General features: G+C 60.5%; 2 protein-coding genes across 2 annotated transcripts in view; one reads left to right on the top strand and one right to left on the bottom strand.

Moving 5' to 3' along the window:
- Positions 1–632: 632 nt before the first annotated feature.
- pot (zona pellucida domain protein papillote) lies at positions 633–7,582 on the top strand (the record flags this gene model as incomplete). The annotated part of the gene is given in 8 exon segments (XM_037217835.1): positions 633–763; positions 1,194–1,428; positions 2,415–2,816; positions 3,239–3,503; positions 3,722–4,083; positions 4,420–5,198; positions 5,647–5,769; positions 6,114–7,582. Coding segments are annotated over 8 exon segments (2,643 nt in total). The 3' UTR covers positions 6,460–7,582.
- Positions 7,583–8,810: 1,228 nt separating this feature from the next.
- Positions 8,811–15,513, bottom strand: part of LOC119095378 (C-factor) — an 11,530-nt gene continuing 4,827 nt past the window's right edge. Inside the window, exons 3-6 of the mRNA XM_037218222.1 lie at positions 13,172–13,346; positions 12,439–12,619; positions 10,668–10,754; positions 8,811–9,984 (exon numbers count right to left, since the gene is read on the bottom strand). Coding sequence (XP_037074117.1) covers positions 9,783–9,984; positions 10,668–10,754; positions 12,439–12,619; positions 13,172–13,346 — 645 coding nt within the window. The 3' untranslated portion in view covers positions 8,811–9,782. The remainder of the gene's footprint in view (positions 9,985–10,667; positions 10,755–12,438; positions 12,620–13,171; positions 13,347–15,513) is intronic.

Genomic DNA, 15,513 nt, shown 5'->3' on the forward strand with positions numbered 1-15,513 from the left:
CGGATGGAGTGCACCGTGCAGGTGCATCATTGCGCCGTGCCCGGGAAGATGGTTTGCTGCACGCTGAGGTGTGCCCGGCGAACTTGCGGTGGTCATTAGAACGATAACAAAAACGGGCGGAATAAAGGCATAGAAAGACTGGAAACTGACACACTGGCTTATGCAATGCACAGCGGTTGGCTGAAGAAGGCCTGGGTCGTACAACAACTGCTGTATATTCTTATGATGTCTTGACGTCATGGCATGACGTCATCGTCACGGCAGGCCGTGACAACTATCCACCAGACCCAAAAACCAATGAATAAAATTTACTTAAGCCCATGCTAATCATCCATTTTTAAGATGAACGGATTACGGCACCGAGTTCCCTTACTTGGGTCTAAATTTTCGAATCTTGCTTGTCGGAGTTAGCAGGTGTGTTTGGTGTACCGATGATAGGTCATTGGACCCTGGGACTGATCATACCTGGCGCCTGTTGTAATGCCCAGTCCTTATTGGTGACTGGCTGTACACCACGCACGCCATGCACTCGGCGAACTTTCACGACGCCGCAGTCTAAGGTCAGTTGCGTCACTTATCATTCCATTGAACTCTGACTCGGGACAACTCAGCAAGTGCACCTTTTGCTCCAGATGGCGCCATCTGTCCGCCTGCTGGCAGCTGCAGCTGCGCTGCTCTGCCACCAGGTGTCAGGCCAGACCGAGGAGCTCGGTCCTAATTACATCGGCCAGGAGGGTAAACCTCCTCTTCCGGAGACTGCCCTGTAAGTAATAGGCTTAGAAAAGCTTTACTGCGTGCTTCATATGTTAAGGGCTTCCTTCGTTACCATTGTGCTCCGTATGACCCAGCAGCTGGACATGGCACTATTGTTGATGACTCAAGCATGGAGGCTGATTATTTTTGGATCATCATTAAGGTCGATTATATTTGAATTTTGAGCTACCTGTGTACGGCCCTGCCAGCTTTTCAATGCGTTATCTGAATGCATATTATTTTCTGGATTAAAAGCCTTTTAGCGATTAAATGCAATAACTCGTCAGAGAAACGCACTTAGACGTTGGACCTTGGAGGGTACTTTTGATGCCACGCATGTAGCGTATCAGGCCAACTTTACTGGACTGCGTTAATCAGCAATTTGTTCTGACTTTCCTCACATGTCCTTCACCTGAAGCTCCCTCTAACGTGTCCGGCAGGCTCAACGGCAAGGTTGTGGAGCTGGACGAGCTAGGCGACATCATCTACCTGAACCGCAGCAGCGCCAACCTTAACTGTGCCGACGGCAACATGCAGATCGACGTCAACTTCAAACAGCCCTTCAACGGCATCATCTACGCCAACTTTGACCGCACATCCCCCTGCACCTGGCACGGCAACGGCAAGACCAGCTACCATGTGGAGCTGCCGCTGCGGGGCTGCGGCACAAAACAGGTGAGCCGTTGCCAGGCGGGCCCTCACGCCCCGTTGTAAGCCGCTGCTGACCGAGCCCTCACGCCCCAGTGTAAACCGCTGCTGGCCGAGCCCTGACGTCCCAGTGTAAACCGCTGCTGGCCGAGCCCTGGCGCCCCGGTGTAAGCCGCTGCTGGCCGATCCCTCACGCTCCAGTGTAAGCCGCTGCTGGCCGAGCCCTGACGCCCCAGTGTAAGCCGCTGCCGGCCGAGCCCTCACGCCCCAGTGTAAGCCGCTGCTGGACGGGTCTTCACGCCCCGGTGTAAGCCGCTGCTGGCCGGGCCCTCACGCCCCAGTGAAAGCCGCTGCTGGCCGAGCCCTGACGCCCCGGTGTAAGTCGCTGCTGTGCGGGCCTTCATGCCCCAGTCTAAGCCGCTGCCGGCTGGACCCTCACGCCCCAGTGTAAGCCGCTGCTGGCCGGGCCCTCACGCCCCAGTGTAAGCCGCTGCTGGCCGGGCCCTCACGCCCCAGTGCAAGCCGCTGCTGGCCGAGCCCTGACGCCCCAGTGTAAGCCGCTGCTGGCCGGACCCTCACGCCCCAGTGTAAGCCGCTGCTGGCCGAGCCCTCACGCCCCAGTGTAAGCCGCTGCTGGCCGAGCCCTCACGCCCCAGTGTAAGCCGCTGCTGGCCGGGCCCTAGCGCCCGAGCGATGCCGCCATGGCTGATGTGCCTCGGCCGATGCATGAATCCTGGCAATTGCTTCCGCTATGCTGCAGCACACATACACTGCACCATCGTATGTGACCGTGTACGTGCGTTTGCTGTTATGTTTTTTCATAATACGATGCCTTGATATTCGAGCTACGTTAAAGGGAGCAATCAAGTCTATAATTTGCGTGCATTTGGCATAAGAGAGCATTGAACGAGAACAACAGTTCCAACAATGTCGCAACAAAACCGCGTGCGCCATGACGTGTCGTTGTGCACTGCAGGGCCCAGTAACCCTCGACACTGCCTGTTGTGCTTCAGGGTCCAGCCCGAGTCTTCACCAACAACATCATCATGCGCTTCCACCCGCACCTGGAGTGGGAGGGGGACGAGGTGGTGACGATCGTGTGCCGCTACCCACCGCCGATCGCCGCCCCGCCCGTGGCCGGGCTGCCCCTCATCGCCGACCCGCCGGCGGCGCCCATCACGCCCCTGAAGCGGCTCGGTGAGGCCGACATCATCATGATCATCTGCGCCATCCTCTTCCTGGCGCTGCTGCTGCTCGGCCTCGGCTTCGGCTACGCCTGCGTCAAGAAGCGGCGGATCAGCCTGATCAAGAAGGTGCCGCTGGAGAGCGCGCCTCCGTCAGAGTACTCCGGCTCGGTGCCCATCTTCGACGGACTCAAGATCCCGCGCGCGCACGCCATCCCGCTAGTCGACGACGTGAGTTCCGCCGTCTCACGCGTGATGACGCCGCCCGTGAGACGGCGCCACTGCCGAGGCGGGACCACGGACCGGTAGGGCCTCTGTCTCATGCGTGTTTGCAGTAAGGAAAGTCATGGTTTATATCCATACGCTGTTTGCATCTTCGCCAGTAAGCATACTTCTCTGTGTAATCTCTGTGAGAATCAAGTGCTCACTACTTTGGAACAACTGATCCGGGTAGCGCTCTTAGCCTTGGTCCAGCGCTTTGGTGATGGCTGACACTCTGAAAGGAAGTGGGTGCACTGTCGGTACCATGTGAAAAATGTTCTTCCCCACATTCCTCCTTACCTGGCTGACTGACCTCTTCGACGTCACAGTGACCCCGTTGACCTCTGTGACCTCGTTGCCGTCCGCTGTGAACCGGCTGCCGCCGCCGGCAGGTGACGAGCTCCGAGACGCTGCCATCCGACTACCCGTCTGAGTCTCCGAGCACGGCCCACTCGGAGGTCGGGATCGACATGATCCAGAGGGCCATGCCGCCGCTGGAGGGGCCGCCCCCCGTGCCCATGCCACTGGTGGGGGGCGGCGTGCCCAACCGCGCTTACCTGATGACCGAGGAGCTCCTCAACACCACCCACACGGACAAGATGGTGCGCGAGGAGGTGGACATCCACCGGCAGCCCAATCTGGCGGCCCGACGACCTGGTATGTGCGGGGACGAGGCCGCAGATGGCCGGGATGGGCGGTGCTTCAGGTGTTGTGTGTACTGTTTGCCTTTCGGTACTAAAAGACGATGCAGGGTGCCAGCATGCTCTCGTCGCTGCTCTGCGGAGATCTAGAACATAATTTTTCGGTTGCGCCGCTGCCCCGAGGGCTGGCAGCTGACGACTCCCCCCCCCCCCCCCTCCGCTTCCCCTCTTCAGACGCCGAAGCCCTGCACGCCGCTGAACAGCAGCTGACGACCATGCTGACATCTAGCGAGCGGCGCGTCAGTCAGTCTCCGGAACCTCCGGCGCACGCCGTCATCCACCACCAGGCGGAGCTGCACGCGCCGCCGCGCGCCGAGCCGCCGCAGCCGGTGTTCAGCAGCGAGTTCCGCGTGCACCAGCCGCCGGCGCCGCCGCCAGAGCCGTCCGAGCCCGACACAGTGGCCTCGCAGGATGTGCTGGACACGACTGAAGTACTGACGGCCCCGCTGCCGCCGCCGCCGCCGCCGCCACACAAGCCCACTCTCACCACTCAGACCGTGGACGACAGGATCCTCTCGACCATCACCGAGACTAAGGTGAGCATGGACGCGCTCCGACTCTGACCACTGACAGATGCAGGAAATGACAGGGGTCGGCTCAGTGTCGAATATGACAAGTATTTGGCAAAGGAAAATGAGTTGCCGCTGCTACTCCATGTCATGCGTGCATAGCGTTTTCCGAGCTGTTTACTTCTTCCTGTTACTCCTCCTTGGCGCCCCGCCGTCCCTGCTTCGTTGTTGAGTTACCCACTCACTCGGCGACCCGGTCATCTCCAGAGTTGTCCGAATCCCTCTCGTAACTCCTCGGCGCCCTTGCCGTCTCCAGATTTATCTGCTCCCTCCTGTAACTCCTCCTCGGCGTCCCCGCCACAGGTGTACGAGGACATCGAGCGCCGGCGCCGGGCTGTCAAGGAGTACTACGAGCGCCAGCAGCAGGCGCCGCCGCCCGACTGGGACGTGGAGATCCGCCAGTACCCGCCAGCCGAGCGTGACTTCCCCGACACAGCCTCCTCGCACTGGGACGACTCGTCGATCGGCACCGAGGTGCCGCCACTGCCCGGACTGCACACGGCACACACCGCCTTCGAGACGGAGCGCAACCTGTTCTCGGCCACGGACGAGACGTTCCTCACCAGTACGCGTACCGGGCGGGACGTGACGCGTTCGGCGGAGCGCAGCACGCTGGTGGCGCCGCCGCCACCGCCGCCGCCGCCGCAGCTGCCGCGCCCATTGGAGGAGCGGCCCGAGGAGCCCATCCGACCCCTGCGGCGCGAGATCACGCCGCCGCGGCGCAACCCGCCCTCCATGGACGTGCTGATCCGCGTGCTGGAGGCGCCGCAGGAGTTCGATGACCGCCTGAGCGTGCTGACCGACGACGACCGCGAAACGCTGCGGCAGCTGATCACCCGCGAGGAGACGTTCCGCACGCTGCTCACCGAGGCCCGCGTCTACCAGGACTTCGAGCGCATCAGGCAGGACACGCGGTTCGCGCGCGTGCTCTCGCCACAGAAGTGGGACGTCATCATCCGCGTGCTGGCGCCGCCGCCGCTCGAGGTCACGCCGTCCGAGTTCTCCGAGACGACGCGCGCGCCATCCGAGATCACCGACTTCTCGGACATCCCTGAGCCGCCGCCGGAGCCGCGCATCCACCGGTGAGCCAGGAAAGGCCCGCCAGGGGTGCAGAGGCCCGGCAGAGGCGTAGACGCCGGCCAGGGGCGCAGGAGCGACGTTTGGCGAGTTTCAAATGGACGAGGGGGTGGGGCGACAGCGAATATTGCTGATTACTTGAACCCAAGCTTTGGCCCTGCACAACCATGTTCACACTTGAGGTTACCTCAAGAGATAGTTTCATTTCGCAAAGAGTTTGCAAGGATAAGATATAAAAAGTCGCGTTGCAGGGACGGAAAGCGTCAGACGAAGACACCGCTGTCACTTTGGGACCTTGTCAGTGGCAGGCGCTGGTTGGAGGCCCCTTTCCCAGCGGCATTATCGAGATGCCCCTCGCCCTAATCCTACCATGCGGCAGCTTCAGCCTGCTTTCCCGCAGTGTATACAGCAGCTGATCAGAAGGAAAGGTATGACCCTCGGTGATGTCTGCAGGTACCGCAAGCGGCCTGACCAGCTGCAGCAGCTGCCGCCTGTGTACGAGTACGAGACGGACGGCCGACCGACGCGGCCGCCGCGCTCCGGGCCGGGCAGTACCCGCTCCCAGGTCACCACCAGGTCAGTAACAGCCGATTCGAGGTGACCACCAGGTCAGTAGCGCCAGCTGGCGGGTCACGGACGGAAAAAATTGCCGATTCACTGGACAGTGCTTTCTACGTCAGCTGGAGTTGGCTTTCGTCGTATTCGGTAAGGCAAAAACTTTAACTGACATAAATGCTTCATGACATTGTATCCATATCAACTGCCATTTACACCACCTACGACCGTGACGCCACCTGGAGTTGCTGGACGCTGTCTTCAGGCGTCACGCGCTCTGTTAGGAGTGTTTTACTTGGCGTGCACGGTTGTCACGCCCTGAGACCTGATCCACTCCCAAGTAACTGCCGGGCGCCTGCCGACAGGTCGAGCTACGGCGGTGACGTGCGCTCGATGACTGAGGAGATGGTGTCGTTCCACCGGTACCATCCGGACGACTGGTCCGACTCGCCGGGTCTGCGGCCCTCGCTGCCCGACGAGCCGCCGCTGCCGACCGACGGCCGCGGCGTGGTGCGCAGCACGACCGAGTTCACCGAGACCTGGGGCGCCTACCCGAGCGACGGGCCTGACATGCCGGGCACGGCCGGCACGCAGCGCCACTACTTCGAGAGCCACCAGGAGGTGAGCGCGCGCGGCGCGCCGTCCACGATCGGCGACCGCGAGGAGGTCTACTCGATGGCCGAGACGGACGTCGACTGGCAGCGCCGGTAGAATGCTGGCGGACGTGGGCGACGGCTGCCGGAGTTGGTAGAGTGGAACGAGAGGCGGTGGAGCGCCGGCGGAGAAGAAGAAGAGCTTGCGGAGGGGCGGATAGCCGGCAGAGCGTCGGCGCGACTGGTAGATGACGGTGGCGTCGGTCGAGTATGCGGTGACGCTGGTGGTGTTTTCAGATGAGCCGGTAGAAGGCCGGTGGAGTCGGTGGGTCGGGCAGACGAACCCGCCACCATAACGCCGCGGCACGATAGCCGCATACTAATCGCAATCTAACCCGGTGCTTGTCGCGTAGGCCGGACGGGCGGCGGCGTCCCAGCACGCGTACGTGCCAGACGGCGCCCGAGGGACCGTGCGGCCGCCAGGGCCGACTTCTAATACTGTGATAACGCGCGCAAAAGAGACCGTGTCAGGCTGCGAGAGGGCGCGCCGGCCGGCCGCCAGACCGCCACCAGACGTCAGAGGCCCGCGCCGGGCCACGCGCCCTTCCCGTGGCATAAAGTGGATTGTGCCCCGCTCGTATACTAATGATCTCGGCGAGAAGGTGAGCGCGCGCACCACACGCCGCTAAACTGGCCGGCAGGCGCCGCTGGCGACCGCGCTGGCCATAACCGACAAACTCGTCCGACTAACGCTGCTAACGATAGCATAGACAAACCGCCGAGGTTCGCCCGCCCGTTCTGCCGCGCGAGGCCGGTCCCAGTGGCGGCTCCTCCGGGGGCCTCCCCGCCAGGAATCGGAGCGATCTCCGACACCGACCGGCGCGCCGCCCTGGCAGCCGTCAGCAGAAGTGCGCCGCCGGACCGCCGGCGCGCGCCCGAACCGGCGCCCAAGCCGGGCTCGTCCCCGCGGACTCGTGGCCCGTCTGGGACGAGCCCGGCCTAGGGCCCTGCGCACTGGCTCACCGCGCCTATCTCAGTGTGTGTGTCTGTCTGTCTGTGTGTACTGGTGGATGGTGGATAGAGGGACTGTGTTTGACATGGCCTGAGCCACGTCCTTGGGCACGCGCCTGCTGGACGGAGGCCGAAGGTCGCTGCAAGATAGGACGCTGGGACTCTGCACAGAGGACGAATCTCATTGTAATGCTTCACAGAAAATACTTAATACATTACGTCTGCTAATAGCCTGCCTTTTCTCTCAGAGTGACTGAGTGGAATACGTGGAATCTGAGTCTGTCTCGGCGTCCGATTTCACGCAATCAGACTCTGCGGGACGACAGAAGTGTAAATATCTCAACGTAACATACTTTCCGATATTCGAGGAATCACAGAAAGCGACAGGCTAGTGCATGGTCCTATCCTGGTTAGACAGCTTTGGCGACGCGTTTTTTGTGGTGTGTTCGGGACATGGCAGCAAATACAAGCAGCCCAGCACGCCCGCGTTCTCGATACCTGACGGGTTTGGCGGAAACAGACGCCTTCAGCCGTCATCAGCTGCCGTCGGCCAATCGGCTGAACCAGCTACGGTCAACAGCCCAGCCGGGGCGCAGTATCGCGGACGGCATCGCAATGGTCCGTAAGAACTTTCGTCTTGTTGCTTTGGTGCGTTTCGCGCATTGGCACGGTCCGCACTGTGTCGTGCCTGACGGTACAACTCGCCAGGCAGATGACATGACATGACATGACAGATGAAACAGCATGGCTAAACCCATACGGAGCACATATATTTCAGTTCCGTAAGTATTCCTGCAAGTCCCTGATTTGCCGCATCTAGCAACGGCCTACAAAATCTCACTGAGTGCACAAACGCCGCAGTACAATGGCCGCCGCAGTACAACTATCGCCGACTCGCGTGGCCGCCGCAGTACAACTATCGCCGACTCGTGCGGCCGCCGCAGTACAACCAGCGCTGACTCGTGTCGCCGCCGCAGTACAACCAGCGCTGACTCGTGTCGCCGCCGCAGTACAACCAGCGCTGACTCGTGTCGCCGCCGCAGTACAACCAGCGCTGACTCGTGTCGCCGCCGCAGTACAACCAGCGCCGACTCGCATGGCCGCCGCAGTACAACCAGCGCCGACTCGTGCGGCCGCCGCAGTACAACCAGCGCTGACTCGTGTCGCCGCCGCAGTACAACCAGCGCTGACTCGTGTCGCCGCCGCAGTACAACCAGCGCCGACTCGTGCGGCCGCCGCAGTACAACCAGCGCCGACTCGTGTCGCCGCCGCAGTACAACCAGCGCCGACTCGTGCGGCCGCCGCAGTACAACCAGCGCCGACTCGTGCGGCCGCCGCAGTACAACCAGCGCCGACTCGTACGGCCGCCGTAGTACAACCAGCGCCGACTCGTGCGGCCGCCGCAGTACAACCAGCGCCGACTCGTGCGGCCGCCGCAGTACAACCAAGCGTGTCGCACTTTAAGGGGACTGCGCGGCATTTGAGACAAGAAAAGACAGCAGCACTGAAGCCCTGGACAGATGACAGGCAGAACGGTGGCCTTCGAGACTAGTGCGGACAGTGTCGTGCGTCTACAGACATGCCTCGGTGTAAATGCACACCTGTCGCGCACCGGCCTCCCGCAAGCGCTCACACTCTTAGTTAGCCGACGCCATCATGCGCGAGCTCCGCAAAACAGGGAGGTGCAAACGCTGAACTCACGGCAGAATCATGACAGTGGCGAGACGCTGCGTACCTGATATTCACTGGCTCCAGGCCTCACCCGGATCCGATAGACGATCATACCATCATGTGGAGTTCATCGTATAACCATACCGCACGGCCACATAGAATAATAACAACGGACGCACGTGAGTAACGCATTACTCGTAAAAAACATTTAGAATTCCGCTTATTAGCATCCCAGTGCATTCACTCAAACGATCTCTAACCAGCGGCGAGTCAAAACGTTCCAAGCACAGCTCGAACACATTTTACAACACGACTCTGGCGGCCGGTGCTCCCTGTCATCAGATTATAACTAAATCACCAAAATAACGGTAAATATTATGGGGTTAAGCGTCGTCACGACGAATGTAGCCCAATACCCATGCATATATTACCAGAGCACAAGCAATTGCAAGATCAACTTTTGTATCACATTATTTGTTTTGCGGTCCAGTGCAAGCTGCAGCCTGCAAGATCCCGCAAATCCAGATTTGCCAGCTGCATCCCCGCAGCCCCCAGCAACCCTTTTAGAGCACACAGCTGTTTGGGCATCACGCGTATCCACAGAATTAACCCCACTAAATGTGCACAGAGCACGCGGTCGAATCCACATCTGACATTTTCACTCGGCGGTCGCGGCTGGTCCGGCGCCGCGTGCCCAGCTGGGACAGGAGGACCGGTGCCTTCCGGACGGTCCGCCGGCGCCGGGCAGCGGCCAGAGCGCTACCACGGTATGGTTTGGCCCTTCCAGTCGATGAACTCGCCGGAGTGCCGCTGGTCGTCGCCGGCGACGCGGACGATGCCGGCGGCGCTCTCCGCGGGCGACACGTCCGGCGACCGACCTCCCGCCGAGCCCATATCGGTGGCCACCCAGCCTGGGTGCACCAGCAGGAACTGCACCTCCGGCATCTCCTGACACATCACACTGGGGACGGGCCGGGCCGGGTCAGGCCAACGCCAGCAGGGACTGCACTCCGGCATCTCCTGACACATCACACTGGGGACGGGCCGGGCCGGGTCAGGCCAACACCAGCAGGGACTGCACTCCGGCATCTCCTGACACATCACACTGGGGACGGGCCGGGCCGGGTCAGGCCGACACCAGCAGGGACTGCACTCCGGCATCTCCTGACACATCACACTGGGGACGGGCCGGGCCGGGTCAGGCCAACACCAGCAGGGACTGCACTCCGGCATCTCCTGACGCATCACACTGGGGACGGGCCGGGCCGGGTCAGGCCAACACCAGCAGGAACTGCACTCCGGCATCTCCTGATGAGTCCCAATATCCGCAGGTCGGGTCAGATACGGGTCAGAGGTGAGCAAACATTGAAAGCGAAGGTCAGAAGTAGCACTCAACATGGTCAGTCAAATAGTGAATACCTCCTAATCACTGGGAAGCGTACACGAGAAAACAAGAATGGAGCACCGACACCAGCTCGCCGATGCCATTTGAAACAGGTTTCTAGTAGACGTGAGGGCGATTAACCGAACAACAAAACGTCCAGACCGCGTTGCGTGGCTGGCCCAGCAATGGAGCACGTACTGAAGCGCCTGATCTGACAGCAGCAAGGTAAAGCAGGGTCCACCTCCGGCCGACTGACTCACACTGTGGCCATGTTGAGGGCGGCCTTGGACGCCCGGTACGAGATCACCTGGCCGTTGCGCATACCGGGCGACGGCTTGCTGCACTGGCTGCAACGGAAGGCACAACTGTAGCGTGGTACCCGAGTGGGTCACAGCGAGCACGGGTGTACTGGTCACAGTGATCACAGCGGAGCACGGATGTACCGGTCACAGTGGTCGCAGCGGAGCACGGGTGTACTGGTCACAATGATCACAGCGGAGCCCGGATGTACCGGTCACAGTGGTCGCAGCGGAGCACGGATGTACCGGTCACAGTGGTCGCAGCGGAGCACGGGTGTACTGGTCACAGTGATCACAGCGGAGCACGGATGTACCGGTCACAGTGGTCGCAGCGGAGCACGGGTGTACTGGTCAGTGATCACAGCGGAGCACGGGTGTACCGGTCACAGTGGTCGCAGCGGAGCACGGATGTACCGGTCACAGTGGTCGCAGCGGAGAACGGGTATACTGGTCACAGTGATCACAGCGGAGCACGGATGTACCGATCACAGTGGTCGCAGCGGAGCACGGATGTACCGGTCACAGTGGTCGCAGCGGAGCACGGATGTACCGGTCACAGTGGTCGCAGCGGAGCACGGATGTACCGGTCACAGTGGTCGCAGCGGAGCACGGGTGTACCGGTCACAGTGATCACAGCGGAGCACGGATGTACCGGTCACAGTGGTCGCAGCGGAGCACGGGTGTACCGGTCACAGTGGTCGCAGCGGAGCACGGGTGTACCGGTCACAGTGGTCGCAGCGGAGCACGGATGTACAGGTCACAGTGGTCGCAGCGGAGCACGGGTGTACCGGTCACAGTGGTCGCAGCGGAGCACGGGTGTACCGGTCACAGTGGTCGCAGCGAAGCACGGATATACCGGTCACAGTGGTCGCAGCGGAGCACGGGTGTACTGGTCACAGTGATCACAGCGGAGCACGGATGTACCGGTCACAGTGGTCGCAGCGGAGCACGGATGTACTGGTCACAGTGGTCGCAGCGGAGCACGGATGTACCGGTCACAGTGGTCGCAGCGGAGCACGGGTGTACTGTCATGGTGGTCACAGCGGAGCACGGGTGTACTGTCATGGTGGTCACAGCGGAGCACGGATGTACTGGTCACAGTGGTCGCAGCGGAGCACGGATGTACCAGTCACAGTGGTCGCAGCAGAGCACGGATGTACCGGTCACAGTGGTCGCAGCAGAGCACGGATGTACCGGTCACAGTGGTCGCAGCGGAGCACGGGTGTACCGGTCACAGTGATCACAGCGGAGCACGGATGTACCGGTCACAGTGATCACAGCGGAGCACGGATGTACCGGTCACAGTGGTCGCAGCGGAGCACGGGTGTACTGTCATGGTGGTCACAGCGGAGCACCCCGGTCACAGTTACAGCGGAGCACCCCGGTCACAGTTACAGCGGAGCACAGATGTGCAGGTCACAGTAGGTCACAGCGGAGCACAAGTGTAACATGGTGTTCCAGTGGGTCATCGCGGTACAAAGGTGCACCAGTCACGGTGTGATCACATCTGTGCCGTATATAGAGATCCCTTGCGGCTGTTCCCATTCGCTATGCATGCATACAACTGGGCGATCTAATACATTAGCAGCCGCCGATAAACCAAAAGTGCTACGCAAAGTCGCGGCCGCGGCCGGTCTCAGATTGCCCCCCGCGCACATCGCCAGCCTTCGGGCGACCGCCCCTCCACCCACTCCGGCAGCAGCCGGGGCTTTCGGCGCGCGTCATGCCTCACGCGAGCGAGCCGAGGCCAGACGAGATGTTGATCACGCGCGGCCGCGGGCTGGCCCGCAGCAGCGGCAGGAACACCTGCGTGGTGCGCACCACGCCCGAGACGTTGGTGGCGAACAGCCGGTTCATTTCCGCCACGTCGGCCGTCAGGCACGGCTCGACCGGATGCCCCCGGGTGGCGATGCCTGCCGGACCGGGTACACGGTCAGGTCACGGCCGCGCACCCCGCCTCCTCCGCCAAAGAGCAAACGCGTGTCTGCGTGCGCGCGTGCATGCATGCATGCGTGCGTGCGTGCGTGCGTGCGTGCGTGCGTGCGTGCGTGCGTGCGTGCGTGCGTGCGTGCTTATGCGTGTGCAGGCGCAGGCGCACTCGTGTGTTTGCCGCGGTCCTTTCAAGCTCGTCATGGAGCTGGCCGCCATTGGCTGGGCCACCATCGGCTAAGCCGTCCTTCATCAGCTGAACCGCAGTCGGCTGGGCCGCCATCGGCTGAACCGTACGCCACCGGCTGAACCGCCGTAGGTTGAACCACCAATGGCCGGACCGCCATGGGCTGCGCCGCCGTCGACGGCGTTCAGCGGAGGAGCGCGCCCGGCTGCTAAACCTGGACCATATCTTGTCTCCAGTGATGTGACGGTGATCAGGAGGCACCAACGACAACACCATTCGTGGCGCCCCGAAAGCGTGCCAGCCGCGCACAGTGGTGAGCGCCGAGGCGCGTCCGCCGGCGCCGACCGACCTGCGTTGTTAATGAGTAGGTCGACGCGGCCGGTGGCGGCGCGGACCGTGCTGTACGCCTGCTGGATGGTCGCCTCGTCGGTGACGTCCAGCGGCGTGGCTGGGGGCTGCTGCAGGGAGCTGAGCACCTCCGCCAGCTGGGCGGCCGACGACGGAGAACGGCACGTGGCGAACACCTGGGCCGGGCACAGGTCAGTGGTCAGAGGTCACATGAGGTCACACAGGCCTCCGGAGAAAGATCGCAGGACAGAATTACCAGGTCAGAGGCCACAGCGTTAAAACATCAGGCCAGTTACCACAGGATAGATATCCCAGGTCAGATGCTGCACATGTCTAAGGTCAGAGATCAGAGGTCAGACGTGAGTGGTCAGAGGACATAGAGCAGATATCTCAGGTCAGATGCCAACGGGCAGAAACCTCAGGTCAGACGTCACAGGAAAGATGTACCAGATCATACGCCACACTGGTCTCAGAGCGATGGTCAGTGGCCAATTGTTAGGGTTCAGAAGCCGGAGGCCACAGGCCACGTGTCGGAGGTCAGGCCAGGCTACAAATTACGGGTGACTGGTCGGAAGTCGCAGTTCATAAGGACAGGTACAAAGTGATACGAGGTAATAAAAAAGTAATAAGGCCAGGGAAGCCGGAGGTACAGGGTTCGACTCCACGCGGTGCCCGCCCTTCCCGTCCGGTCGAGAAGGAGTGATGCCATGTAGCCTCTGCAGCTGAGTGCGTCGCAAAGCCCCCATGAAGACCACGGCGACAACAGAAGCCAGGTGTCAGACTGGAGGTCATGTTCAGGGTCAGGGCCGATGCCAGAAGAGGTTTGGTCATCACTGCCATCGGAAACCGGATAAATCATCACACCTAAGATCCGGTCAGAGATCAAGAGAAGCCCTTAGGGGCTCTCATACACATGGGAGTCGCACTGGATCTCATTGATGAATTACAATTCATACGTTTACAAGATACAGCTCACGTCGATGGTCAGGCCAAAGGAGAATGATCAGGTCAAAGATCTGTATATGCACCCAAAACTCAAGGTCAAATAACACCACGAAGGCACCAAACTGTAACTATGCCAGCCAGGAACAGTGTCAACGAGCAGAAAAGGTTTCAAGACGAATACTTTGCCTTCCGTCAAAGAAAGGGAACGGCCACTAACGGATGCTCGGCGAGAATTTTACAACAAAACATTAGAAAATACTTAGTTTCGCGCCTGGCCACGCCCTGACGCCACCTGCTGCTCCCCACGTTCGTTCGGTTGACAGCACATCGGCCGCGGCGTTATTCCGACCGGGTCGCTGAGCGTCCGCCTCAGCGCCACGTTGTCTCAGACGTGAACCCGGAGAGCAACGGCTGCACCCAGAGAGCGGTAGCGGAGTTCGCTTGCCCGGTCCAGCCGCTGCGGCTAGCGCTGGCCCGTCCAGCAGACCCGTGGGTCACAATCGCGACCATGCCAACGACCAGCGCCGTCCGGAATTCTCTTTGGCGTCACCGAGGTAAGGGCGGAGCGCCGCGCGCGCAGCCGACAAGACGCTGCGCTCCTGCGCTGTAGGTGTATGCTTTTCTCAGCACCTGTTCCGTATGTGGGAACGATAACGCACAGCCGCCAGAGGTGGAAATGGCATGTTGGAGGGAATATCCCGACTCCGTTGTGCTTTTCACTTATTGTCACACCGGACGTGTACGATTTTATCAGTAACACCAATGTTCTCGAAATCCTTCTGAATAACTCAGAATCTCGGTTTGAAGTAGCCGACCCTGCGGGAGAAAGCTCATTAGACTCCCTGCTCACCACTATGAATGTAATAATTTAATTTGCCTTGCTTTTTCCAACGTGTGTATTCTGCAGTGTCAGCAACACACCAATGTGTCAAACTGTTTGCGTAATAAATGCTGCAAAAGCTTGGAGCACGCTGTCTAGACAAAAGGATATGCGAACATGAAGCTCTTATCCCGCGAGTGCAACGAAACATTATACCATGGCTTTGCTTTTCCACCAAGGCGCTCACCACAGCCGCTCTTTTCGAGGCGCATTTTGGCTTTAGGAATGGAAGTACCACATGATACATGATGCATACTGGTTCATACCAATGCGCTTCACGGTGACAAACACTTGCCCGCTGATCCATTCATAGACGCTCTTTTATTTGCGCCCGTAGAGCACGGTGCACGTTTGCCATCACGGTGACCGCATTTGCAGGGAAGAAGCGTAGTGCTGTTACAAAGCATTGACAGTGCAATTTGGACTCGAAAATAATGAACATTGATGTCCTAATGCCTTTACGGTGCTGCATTGGCATTACCCAGTGCTGTTATTAGAAACCACTCCTGAGGCTTCAC

Source organism: Pollicipes pollicipes, unplaced genomic scaffold, assembly GCF_011947565.3.
Source record: "Pollicipes pollicipes isolate AB1234 unplaced genomic scaffold, Ppol_2.1 Scaffold_4219;HRSCAF=4965_pilon_pilon_pilon, whole genome shotgun sequence".
Classification (NCBI taxonomy): domain Eukaryota; kingdom Metazoa; phylum Arthropoda; class Thecostraca; order Pollicipedomorpha; family Pollicipedidae; genus Pollicipes; species Pollicipes pollicipes.